At 57.0% G+C, this 12,416-nt stretch overlaps 1 protein-coding gene across 1 annotated transcript in view; it reads left to right on the plus strand.

Moving 5' to 3' along the window:
* Positions 1–1,227: 1,227 nt before the first annotated feature.
* MYOM3 (myomesin 3) overlaps positions 1,228–12,416 on the plus strand; it is a 43,702-nt gene continuing 32,513 nt past the window's right edge. Inside the window, exons 1-8 of the mRNA XM_061186995.1 lie at positions 1,228–1,388; positions 1,680–1,760; positions 2,481–2,640; positions 3,356–3,513; positions 7,223–7,318; positions 8,952–9,040; positions 10,759–10,803; positions 11,283–11,423. Of these exons, the coding sequence (XP_061042978.1) occupies positions 1,228–1,388; positions 1,680–1,760; positions 2,481–2,640; positions 3,356–3,513; positions 7,223–7,318; positions 8,952–9,040; positions 10,759–10,803; positions 11,283–11,423 (931 nt within the window). The remainder of the gene's footprint in view (positions 1,389–1,679; positions 1,761–2,480; positions 2,641–3,355; positions 3,514–7,222; positions 7,319–8,951; positions 9,041–10,758; positions 10,804–11,282; positions 11,424–12,416) is intronic.

The raw sequence follows: 12,416 nt of genomic DNA on the forward strand, positions 1-12,416 counted from the left end.
AACGTTAACCCTCAGCTGCTGGGGCCAGGGCCGTGTGTCCCAGGAAAGCCGGGGGCCTCCCTGCGCAGGGTGGTACCCAGCGGCTCTCTCCTTGGGCCGTGAGGAGGAAGCAAACGAAAGAGCAGGCCAGTCATTCTCTGGGCACAGGCAGACCCCCCTCCTCAGGAGGAGCCGGATGCAAAGCCCAAGGGGTGACTGTCCCGTTGTGTTCAGCCGAGGTCACTGCAGGAGGCCAAAGAAGCCTCACGGGCAGCCCTTGGTCCCGGAGAACACTCTGCAGTAACCCAGTCTGCCTTGGGTGTCCTTTGTGGATGCCCAAAGGGAGCAAACTTTTAGGAACTGGAAGGATCAAATCCCACTAAAATTGACCCTTGGCAGCCTGAGCCCCCTGACACCCCAAAATAGGCCCTTTTAGGCCAAGGATCTCTGATGAGGTCAGCGGGCCCACCTCCCACATCATGGACTTAGAGAAATGGTCCCCCACGGGCGAGTTCACACCCCGGTCAGAACACAGCCCGCACGCACACACTCCGCCGCGGCCGGCAGGCCCCGAGGGAGAGGCAGGGACAGGGCAGAGCCGGACCTCATAGAAGCAGACAGGAGAGGACTGAGGGGGTGGTCCCCCCTTCTGCTTCCGCCTTCATGCCCAGGGTCTACATCAGGGCCTCCCAGGTCAGAGGCCTGCCCCCGAATTCCCACCTGGAGAAGGTTTGGAAGCCATTCCAGGGGTTCCACCAGGCATCCTAGAGCTTCAGCATCAGAGGGCCCTCAGAGGCCTGGTGGTGACACCGCACCCCAGATCTGGGAAAGAATTTAGTGCAAGAACCCAGAGCTAGCTAGCTGGGGGTCCCCCACTCTCCTCGCCTGCCTCTCTATGTCCTGGACATCAGAGTGCTCAATCCCTCACCGTCTGGGAAGCTGAGACCCGGAGAAGGGAGGGCCTTGCCCAGGTCATGCGGGGGAGGGGGGCAGGTGCCGCTGGAAGCAGGGGGCCGCTGGGGCAGCGCATGGAGTGGTGGACAAGCCAGGCTGAGAGCGCAAAGCCTGCCTCTGTCACCTGGGGCGGGTCCCCCCCATCGGGCCTGAGTTCCCCCGTCTGCCCAGGGGAGAGAGAACCCCTACCGGCAAACCTCCAGAGATGCTGGCGGACCCCACGGGGAAGGGCTGGGTGGACGCCTGGTGGAGTGACCGTGCACCTTGGCTCGGCAGGTTGTCGCTCTTGCAGCCATGACTCTGCCCCAGAGCCCGGGAGGTATGGGGGAGCCCCGGGCACCCCAGGCCGTGGCGGTGCACAGGCTAGAACACCGCCGGGAAGAAGAACAGAAGGAGGCGCGGCAACACAGCCTGCAGATGGGCTCCTCCACGCGGAGACGGACCTTCCGCAGCAGGTGGGAGCCTCGGGGACCCACCCCAGCCCCTGCCCTTCCCCCAGGGCCCTCGGTCTGACGGGGAGGCACAGCCCTGCTCTCTGGAGGCCCCAGTCTGCGGGGGGAGGCGTAGCCTTGACCTCTGTATACTTCAGTTTGAGGAGACAGGCACAGCCCTGCTTTCTGAGACCCCGGTGTGAGGAGCGAGGCACAGCTGTGCCTGCTAGTACCCTGAGGTAGGAAGATGGATCCCCCAGCCAGACCCCCAGCCAAACCTGCAGGAGCCATGAACTCTCTTTTCCCCGGGGGCAGCGAGGAAGAGAATCAGTTCAGCGCGGCAGACTACGCCCTCGCAGCAGCCCTGGCTCTGACGGCCTCCTCAGAGACATCGTGGTAAGTCAGGTGACCTTTCCAGAGAGCCCTGGGCTGGGAAGAGGTCATCCTGTCCAGTCCTCTGCCTCCCCACTGGGCTCCCACACTCAGCTTGAAGAACCTGCCCGAAGTTTCACATCTAGAGTAAGCGGCTTGTCAGAGGTTTAAGCCCGGGGCTGACTGACCACAAAGCCCGCTGCACCACCCTCTGGAGGAGCCCGCAGGCAGTAGTGAGGGACCATCCCCGAGGGAGAAGCTGGTGGGGGTCTGTACTTCACCACCCGGCTTCCATGGCGGGGAAGGAGGCTGGGGATGGGGAGAGGAGGAGCAAGGAAACCAGCCCAAATTTTGGACACGAGTCCCGAGATGGGAAGGCCTCTGAGCCTGAGAGCATCAAGCCTGGGTCCTGGTCCTGGCTGGCCTGGAGCAAGTTACCCAGCCTCAGGTCCCTACCCTGTAGAATGGGGAGACTAAGGCCCGTCCACCTGCTTGTAGTGAAAACAAGAGGAACAATGGTTTGTGAAAGAGCCTTATGAACTGTATCAATAATATTCATTACGCACCTTCTAAAAGCCGGACCCACTCAGGGTATTTTGGAGGCAAGAGAGGATTAGAAGTTGCCCTTGTCCTCAAGAAGCTTTAAGTGTGGCCGGCAGTGCTGGGCTTGGGGAAGGCAGGGCCAGGGCATCCCCACATCACCACCCCCAGGGTCTCCACCCCTGACAGCCTCCGTCACCGCAGGGAGGCCCAGCTGAGGCGCCAGACCAGCACCGTGGAGCTGGAGGAGCGAGGGCAGAAGCGGGTGGGCTTCGGCAATGAGTGGGAGAAGATGGAGATCGCCTTCCTACGGACCCAGTGGCTGCTGCGCCAGAGGCGGGACCGGAAGGCGCTGAGATGGCAGGTGAGAGGGATGGGCTGGGGCCTCCAGGGCCCTGGAAACTGAGACCCATCACATGCCATCCAACTCGACCTACCCCCTTCTCAAGAAGTGCTGGACATCCCAGTGCCCCTACCCTCTAGCTGTGTGACCTTGGTCAAGCAATAATTCTAACTGAGCCTCGGTTTTCTCATCTGTGAAATGGGTGTATGTGGTACCAATGCTTGGTGTCAAGGTGGGAAGTAAATGAGATCAGGCTGGTAAAGTCACTTTCCCAGTGCCTAGAACACAGAAGACCCTCAGGGAATGCTACTCCTGACAAATGTCAGGGATCTGAAGCCACTTCCATACCCCCTCCCTGGGCAGGACAACAATAGTTGTAATACTTACATGGGTGTTATCAGTGCCTATGTTTTTCACATATTAACTCATTTAATCCTCACTGCAACCCCACAGGAGGGTGGGGGAATATTATTATCATCCCCATTTTGCAGATAAGGAAATGGAGGACTGGCCTATGGTCTCACAGCTAGTAAGTGGCAGCGTTTGGCCTTGACCCCACGCCCTGCGCTCTGTGGCACGCTGCCTCTCAGCCGCTGGTGGGAGAGGGGCTCTAGCCCACGTGGGCCCGACTCCAGAGCCTGGTGTTCGGGGTGGGGTGGGGGGGAAGGTAACAGCAAAGACGGGGGAGAGGTGGTGCCCCAGCTCATAGAAGTCACAGGCCCCCTCCCGCCTCCAGACAGAGAAGAAGGTCCGGGAGGCCAAGGAGCTGAGGGAGCTGTGTTCCGGACGCGGGCCCTGGTTCTGGATCCCGCTGCGCTCCCACGCAGTCTGGGAGCGCACCACGGTCCTACTGACCTGCACCGTCCAGGCCTCGCCTCCACCCCAGGTCACCTGGTAAGCCCCCGGGGGCAGGAGAGAAGGGGTCCTTGCCCTGCCCCCACCCTCTGGGCCTCTGGGGGTTCCCTGAGTGTGAGTTCCTTACACCCAACACCTCCCTTCCAGGGACCCGGCCCCTCCCCTAGAAGTTCCTGCCGCCTTAGAAAAGCTGCAGACCCACAGACCCTGAGCTCTGCCCGCCCCAAACAGAGCAGCAGCTGCTGGGGAGGCTCAGGAGGGGTTATTCTTAGCTGTCTCCCAGCCAGCCTGGGGCTAGAAGTCTGGGCTGCCCGTGGAGTCAGCGCTTATAAAAATATGATTCTGGTGGCATGTGAAGGCAGCCGCTCTGAGCTGGACATCTCTGGGGCTGCAGGAAGATGGGGGGAGGCAGGGAGGGCGGGGGCCCTGCAGTGAGAAGGAGCCCAGGCCTCGCTCTCTCTCTGCCAACTTGGTGTGTGGTCTCAACTATGGCTCTTAACCTCTCTGGTCCTGCCTCCATTTCCTGTTCTGTAAAATGGGTTGAAGACCTCCTGTCTGGCTTGCACGTGGTGAGGATTTAATGCCACGACAACGTGGAAGCCCTCAGAACTTGAAAGGTGCTGGGAAAGCAGGAGGTGCCATTCCTGGGAATGAACACGTAACAGAACCACAGAGTCGAAGCCTTGCTGGCAGAGGCGGGCAGAGGCAGGAGCCTCCTGAATGGGCCTGGTGGAAGTGGGGGTGGAGAGTAGGAGAGAGTAGGAAAGTGATCATTACAATTGGTTTTTCTTTTTTTTTTTTCCTTAAAGCATATATAATGCCTCAGAAGTCAGAGAAAGAAAAAGAGCTTAGGCCAAGAGCAATCAAGAAAAGTGTTCTGAGGGAGGTGGCCTTGGGGCTGGTCATTGCCAGGTGGCATTCATTCAAATTCCTTGGGGACCAAGGCAGTCCGGTAGGAGGACCGCTCCCAACAGCCAGCCTGGGCTAAGTGGGGGTCAGCTGCTCAGCTGGCCTGGCCTGGCAGCCAAGCCCTGCCCTGCCCTGGCACTGAGGCCCACATCTAAGGCATTCCATGGGAGCCTCCTGGGAGCGAGTCTTGTTTCCACCCTGGCCAGCAAGGTTGCCACAACAAGGAGCTGAGCATTTCTTGTAAGTGGCAGAGGCCAAGGCCAGGCCCACCTCCAGCCAGAGGGACTCAGGTGGCCCCCGGGGCTCCTGGCTTTGGGATCTGGTTTCCCAACATCAATCACCTCCGGCAGGGCCACACATCATCCTGGGATTGGCCTCCAGAGCTCTGCCCAGGCCCTGGTAGAGACCCAGCCCCCCGGTCAGCCGGAAGATCCTGGCTGCCCAGGCTTGTCAGGCGAGTCCATTCATTCAGCAATATTGAGCACTTCCTGAATGCAGGGGCAACTTCAGGGCAAGTTAGGCAAGGCCCAGGCTGGCTATGTTTACACTGCAGAAGTGGGCCCTGTCCACAACTCATTAATGTCAGAATCACTCTCCCAGGCCAAGTAGCCTTCAAAAGTAAAATCTCACAACAAAATATGGGGAATTCCCTGGCGGTCCAGTGGTTAGGACTCGGCGCTTTCACTGCCAGGGACATAGGTTCGATCCCTGGTGGGGGAAGTAAGATCCCACAAGCCGCATGGCCAAAAAATTAAAAATTAAAAAAATAAAGGGGGGGAGGGGGAAAAAACACCAGAATATGTAGGGGAAAAATAAACCTAGAAAAATAATAAAAATCTCACTCTTTTATGTGGGCCTCTCTGAGCCAAGCTCTAGGCTGGGTGCCTCGCCTTAGCTGTCTCACTTAATGCTGTTTTATGATTGTCTGCCATTCAGCCTCATCCTTCAAGGGCCTGCCATATAGTCAGGAGACTGAAGCCCAGAGGGGGGCAAAATGAGACCTCAGGTCTCTGGCTGTCCAGGTCGTGCCCAGAGCTGCAGCTGCTGCTTTTTCTGGGAAAGGCAGGAAGCTGGCCAGGCTGAGTTGTCTGGAATGTTCCTGACAGCTGGCGGGTGGGGGGGCTGACCTTGGCCCCCAGGCCTGGGAGACGTGAAAAGATTGGGCACGCAGATTAGGCACCATCCTTCCCACAGGAGACTTAGTTGGGCTCCTTTCAGAAGAGGTCACAGCCTGGGGGCTGTGTAGTGGGGCGTGGGCACAGCACTGCTTGGTTGCCATGGAGACAAACGGGGGGGGGGTGCTGTCCAAGGAAGGTGATGTACTGAGGTTGGGGTGCCCTCTCTTGGCCAAGGCCTCCTCTTTGACCTCAACCATCACTGGGGCTGACTTTTCATGCAAAGTTCTCATGGACACAGAGGCCCAGAGAGGGGGACTGATTTGCCCAAGGTCACACAGCAAGCTAATTTTCACAGACATTCACTCGCCAGCCCCGACTCCTCAGGCCTCCAGAACATACCCCAGTGGGCTGTGGACAGACACAAGGCCACCTCATTGTCCAGTGCCTGTGGCAGAGAAAACCAGACCCCAGAGTTCACAGAAAACAAAAGGAAGTATCCAGGGTACAGCTGGGCAGGGCGATCTGCAGGGCCATGCTCGGGAATCACCTGGGAAATTTTAAAAATTACTGATACCCAGGTCCCATGCCCAGGTGGCATTCATTCAAATTGAGCATTTCTTGTAAGTGAAATGTAAGCATCTCTTGTAAGTGAATCACTTACATTTCTTGTAAGTGATTTCATTGATCTGGGCTTCAGACTGGGCATGGAGATTTTTTTAAAGGCTTAAATAAGATAGATCTTTTTTTTCTTTCATGTAAATGTCTGATGTAGACAGGGTAGGGCTGCTATGGCAACTCCACCCACAGATTCCTCAGGGACGCAGGCCTGTTCCCTCACACTGCTTCAGGGCACAGGCCTTCCTGGTTCGAGATGCAGCCCTCATGGCCATATTCTTGCGACAGAATGGAGGGAAAGATGATGGGAAAAGGGGCAAAGGATGTCATCAGAAGCTTGTACTTACTTTCTGCTGACAAGACTTAGTTTAGTCACATGGCCACACCTAGCAGAAAGAGAGGCTAAGAAACATGTTATATTTACTTTAGAATAAGAGGGAGAATGGCTACTGGAGAACAATGAGCAGTTTCTGGTGTAAATTCTCAAAGGCTTTACGTTCAGACTCTGAGCATGGAGACTGTTAAAGCTTCCTCTGGTGATTTTAACAAGAACTGAGATCAAGAACTGCTGTCCTTAGGGTTGACAAGAAGGTAGGGATGGGGAACTTTCCTTGGTACCCCCTTCAGAGAGGAAGGAAAAGCTGGGGCCTGGTCCTTGGGGGATACCACTGGTAGGGGGAGGGGCAGATACCCCTAATTACAGCTCCCTCTTCTCGCCCTCCAGAAGAGAATGAACCCTTGAGCATCTACAGCAGGGGTTCCCAACCCCTGAACCATCCCCCTCCCCACCCCTCCCTGTCTGTGGAAAAATTGTCTTCCACGAAACCGGTCCCTGGTGCCAAAAAGGTTGGGGACCAGTGATATGTACAGCCTTCAAGCTTTACGTATCTTATCCCATTTAAGCATCACAACAACCCTACAAGGTCAGTGCAATTATTATTCCCATTTCACAGATGAGGAAAACTGAGGTTCAGAGCAGTGAAAGTGCTGCCCTGGGTCACACAGGTAAGCAGCACAAAGCCGAGGTCGGAATCCAGGTCTGAGAGGCTCGGGATCCTTCCCACACAGAATCACACTGCCTTCCACAGACCACTGTGTCTCTACAGGTACAAAAATGACATGCGAATTGATCTCCACCTCTTCCCTGCCGGAAAGTACCGAATCACCAATAACCATGGGCTGCTGACACTGGAGATTAGGAGGTAAGACCATGAGCCCTAGAGACCCACGGTCCCCAGTCCTAGCACTACCACGGCCAGAGCAATGAGTCCAAACCCTTCCTCGGAGCTATGAACCAAGTCAGCCTCATCTTCAGAAGTATCTGGGGTGCTTGTTAAAATACTGATTTGTGGAATGTACCCTCCTTTTGCCCCCAGAGAGTCAGGTTAAATAGGTCTGAAGTGGGGCCCAGGCATTTGTATTTAACAGACACCCCCATGTGATTCTGAAGCCTTGGAATATGCGGTGAGAAATTTGGACTCAGAGGCTAGCAGCAAGGACTGAATGAATGCTGAGCTAGGCATGCGGGGAGAGCTCCTTGCTGGAGGAGAGAAAACACATGTATACACACACACACACACACACACACGTGCAAGGGGAAGCAGCTGGAAGGAGAGAGTTAGGTAGGCCTTTCAGGAGGTGGTGAGTCTTAAGCATGGTTTTGAAAGAAGAGGCAGGATGTATGGAGAGAGAATATGAGTACAGTCTGCCCCGAAGTGTGCATTATTCGTATGAGCTGCCAGGTGTTGAATTCCTCCGGGTGCTAAGCCCTGTGCTTGCTGCTTTACACATATGGTTGATAATGCCCACCACCATTCTCAACAACGCAGGGAAGCATTGTTCTGTCCGTGTTACAGATGAGAAAACTGAGGCTCTGAAAGATTAAGTGTCTTGCGCAGCTTGTACAGGGCAGGGCCTGGGTCTGTGTCAGTTCTCTCCATCTGGGTTCTTTCCAACACACCAAACCCTCCACCTCAACCAACTCGGGCTTCAGAGACACAAATATGAACAGGACCCTCGAGAAGCAAAGTGAGGCTACATGGACATGAATACCTGACCACCCAAGGCTACAAAGGGAGGTGCCCCGTGGGCTGCACAGTCGGGGAGAGCATGCAGGGCTGGGCAGCCTGGAGGGACACATGGAACCGGCCCTTGAAACGAGAGGGATTCCTGCCCGGAGCAGCCAGGGGAGGTGAGGGGGCACCAAGGGCCCTCTCTGCTTGCTGATGGGTCTGGATGTGTGACTTGTGTCCTACCATCTACCCTCTTTGCCACCATGGTGCCCTGGCATGGAGCTGGCCCAAGCCTCCACTGGGAACAAGACAAGGCTGGCCTGGCTGGTGGTGAAACCCAGGCCTGCGGTTGAGAACCCCTGGGCATCCGGCCCAGTTCTGGCGCAGACTGGCAGTGTACCTGGGGCAACTCCTGCTCCAGGGTTCTGCTCTGGAGGTGTTGATAGGGCCAGAGGCCGTGCCTGGGAGAGGGCTCGTCACCTCGAAGCTGGGTTGAATTCCAGTTGCTCTGGGACTCTGGACAAGTCACTTAGCTTAAGTGTTCTGATAACAATCATATTTTCAAAGCACTTTCACCTGAGGTGGTTTAGGCTGGTGTTACATCCCGAGATTTTCAGCAGAGGACTTGGAGGCGTGGAGAGGGACAGTGGTAGCCCAAAGGCCCCCAGCTTCTCAGAGGCAGGCCCTGACCTAGAGCCTAAAGTCCTCCCCCAGGCCTTCCTGTTAACCCCCGCCTTCCCCCCACACCCCACCTGCACGGGGACTTGAGTTTCCCATGGAGCCCAGCCGTCTCGGGGGGAACATCTCCCTCCCTCCTTTCCAGATGCACCATTGAGGACGCAGCCACCTACACAGTGATGGTCAAGAACGCCTACGGCCAGGCCTCCTCCTTCGCCAAAGTCCTTGTCCGCAGTGAGTCCTGCCGTCACCAACAGGCCAGAAAGCCCACAGCAAACCCCACATGAGCAGATGAGGACATGAGTCTGCGTCAGACTCGGGGAGGGACCCCCAGCCCAGGGGTATTTGGTCTGGGATCAGGTGACCAGGGCAGCCCCCGGGATTCCCGCTCCCCGGGGCCTTCAGAGCAAGTGAGAGTCTCCGCCCTCAGACTGTACAACCTACATCCCTGTTCAAGGGGACCCCACCTGCCTGTCCCCAAAGACCATGCTCATCCCAGCGAGCTGGGCTTGGGTCCAGGTCCAGCTCAGGGCCCCTGGGAGGGCGGCGTGGCTACCAGCGGTCCTCAGGGGCAAAGGCCGAGTCCTAGCAACTCCGCTCCTGACCCCCACGGCCCCTTTTGGCTTCTGGTGCATATTCCCCAGTTGGCTCAGGTGCCTCCTGGAGGTTAATCACAGCGTGAAGCAGAGGAGACACTCCGGAGTCTGGCAGACCCCGGTCCACATGCTGCCTCTGGCGCTGACTGGCCACGTGAGCCTGGGTGCCATCTCACTCACCTGACCTCCCCACCTGCAAGGGGGGAATCCTACTGCCTCCCTCAGATACTCCTGTGGATTAAATGAGATGGTTTAGGGAAAACTTGGCTGGATCAGGCTCTTGGGGGAAGGCTAACCCTCCCTCCCCCGACCCCAAGGCCAGGGCCAAGCCCAGCCCAGGAGGCCACACCTCTAAGCCCAAGGCCTTGCCCTCAGGGCCCCGAGAGAGAAGCTGCACGTGTGTGGGTTCGTGCACACACACACACACACACACACACACACACACACTGGGCAGCAGACAGGCCGGAGTCTAGTCCCCACCTCCCAGCCTCTCATCGGACCTTGTTCAACTGTCCTTCACAGCCTCTCCACCCCTCTGCCCTGTTCCCCAAATAGCTCTTGGGAGGCAGCTGTCCCCGCTGCCAGGCCAGGCTCTCTGGGTGGAATCTGAGCCGTCCCTATAGGCAGTGCCCACAGTCAACTGCAAGGTCAGGCATCGGGCCCTTGGGCCCTGCCTTCCTCTGTCCACCCATCCTTCCCATCATTTCATCCACATCCCCATCCCTCCTCCATCAAGGCCATCCCAGGGACCAGTGTCATGTCCTGGCTTCAGGCTGCTGGGGTGCTCGCTAGGTGATTATGCCTCAGTTTCCTCATTTGTATGAGAGGATAATAATGACAACAACAGACAAGGCTGCTGTGGATTAAACGAGTTAATAAGCGGCACGTGGTACACGCTATGTGAATAAAAACTGTTCTCGCTATCCCCTGGTGGTCCGTGTCCACACCACCTTGGACTTCACCCTGAAGCCTCCAGGAGGCTCTCTTAGCGCTGCCCTGGACTCACCAGAAATCCCAGTCTGACCAGGCTCCACCTGTAGGACTGTGATTCTGCCGGTGGATTTGGGTAAAGGAAGGAAACCACAATTTATTGAGCACCGACTGTATGCCAGGCTCCTGCTGAGGGCTTTGTTCATGTGAACTCATGTATTCAGAACCCCACCACCACCACCACCACCATCAGGGAGGAATCAGGAAGGAACTGAGGCACAGAAAGACTAGGGAACTTTCCCCAAGCCGAAGGAGGAGCCACTGCCAGATCAGGATTCAAACCCACGCCCAAAGGCCATGCGTCCAAAATCCAGTAGGAACGTGGGCTCTGAGACTTCTCCAACTCCATTTGCTCTGGGTTTTCAGCTTACCTGGGGAAGGATGCTGGCTTCGATTCGGAGATCTTTAAAAGTAAGGAGGCTGGGGGAGGGATGGGCCTTCAGGGAAGAGGGTGTCTGGGGCTCCTCTTCAGGGCCCGCAACAGTCCCCTTTAGAATATAACTATCCACTGCCCACAAAGGGATGTCCACGGGTGGTTTGCCTATAAACTGTTAATAATTGTAGACTGGTTTCTGGGGTCCCTAGGCACCCCAGAGCTGCCTTCAGCTGCTGCACTCTCAGTGGCCAAAACTGAATGAGAAAGGCAAATCCAAAAAGACAAACCAGTATTTGCCGTTTCAGCTCATCTGGTCCCACCTAGAGAAATCTCTTCCCCAACCCTGGCCCCCAGGATCAGGCCCCCTCTTCTCCTTGTTAACACCACCTGCAAAACTGTGAATCCTGACCCAGATGAGTGGGGACACCCCAGAAGGGTCCTCACTCCCATCTAAGCCCCAGGCTAGGCTGGCAGCCTCAGAAGACTTCTGCCCTAAATTTCTGTTCCCACCCAGGACTGATGTTTGGCCCCAACGTGGAATTCACATCGGTGCTGAAACCAGTCTTCGCCCGTGAGAAGGAATCCTTCTCCCTGTCCTGCCTATTTTCAGAAGATGTGTTAGACGCCAAGCAGAACATCCAGTGGTTCCGAGATGGTGAGGACCCCTAGTCCTGGCCCCTAACCTGCAGAGGCAGAGGTGGAAGCCAGAGAGGGACTAGAGCCCTGGCTCCATCCCCACCCCTGGGGCCCCCGGTGGAGAGAGGAACTCAGCTATGCCCGCCCCCTAACTGGTACAAGCTGGGCGATGGGTGCCAATGAGGTAGAGGGAAGCAGAGCACAGCCAGGTGGGTTCAGATCAGGTCACCCTGCAAAGTGTCACCGAGCACCCGTGGTGCCAGGCCCTATGCTGGGTGCCAGGGCTGGGTTAGGAACAGACATGCATGAGCTCAAGGGGCTCTCCATCCGGGAGGGAGCAGGAAGCCAAAACACAATTGCACACTGCCCGTTGAGAGCCTGTGGTTGGCCAGGCACCAGCCCAGCCCTTTACATCTATGGGCTCGACATCAGCACCCTAGGGGTAGGTGATGACATTTGAAGCAACAAGAACAGAGGCCAAGGCCAGGAGCAGGTCAGCCTGAGGAGGGTCAGGGCAGGTTGTGATAATTGCCTTGGGCTTTTCAGAGTCAGGGTTGTAGGTGCAGGTACATAACTGCTACTCGTGAGCTGGAAGATGGGGGGTGGGGGGTGGGTCATGGGCCAGGGCTGGGGAAGGCTGGTCAGCCAGGGAGGAGAGGAACAGCTGGACCTCCTGCCCCATTCGTGACCAGGTCTGCAGCCAAAGGGCCAGGAGCACAGCCCCCTGACACCCCAGAGCTTGAGCCTAGGGAAGCTGCCCCTGCTGGGGGCTGGGGCGGAGGAGTGGGAAAGCCACGAGCCCTGAGAAACAGCTGCGATAACAGGCCGAGAGGTTTCCCAGACCTGTAGGTCTTCCGGAACAGAGGTGCTGACAGGAGGGAGGGGCCTTCGCGTGGCACAAGGAGCAGGATGGTCCAACAGCAGGACCTCAGGGCGAGGCCTAGAGCCCCAGAGCCCCTTCCCCTTCCCCTCACTAAGGTCCCGCCTGCCCAGTCCCCACCCACCTCACTGA

Source organism: Eubalaena glacialis, chromosome 3, assembly GCF_028564815.1.
Source record: "Eubalaena glacialis isolate mEubGla1 chromosome 3, mEubGla1.1.hap2.+ XY, whole genome shotgun sequence".
In the NCBI taxonomy this organism is placed as follows: Eukaryota; Metazoa; Chordata; class Mammalia; order Artiodactyla; family Balaenidae; genus Eubalaena; species Eubalaena glacialis.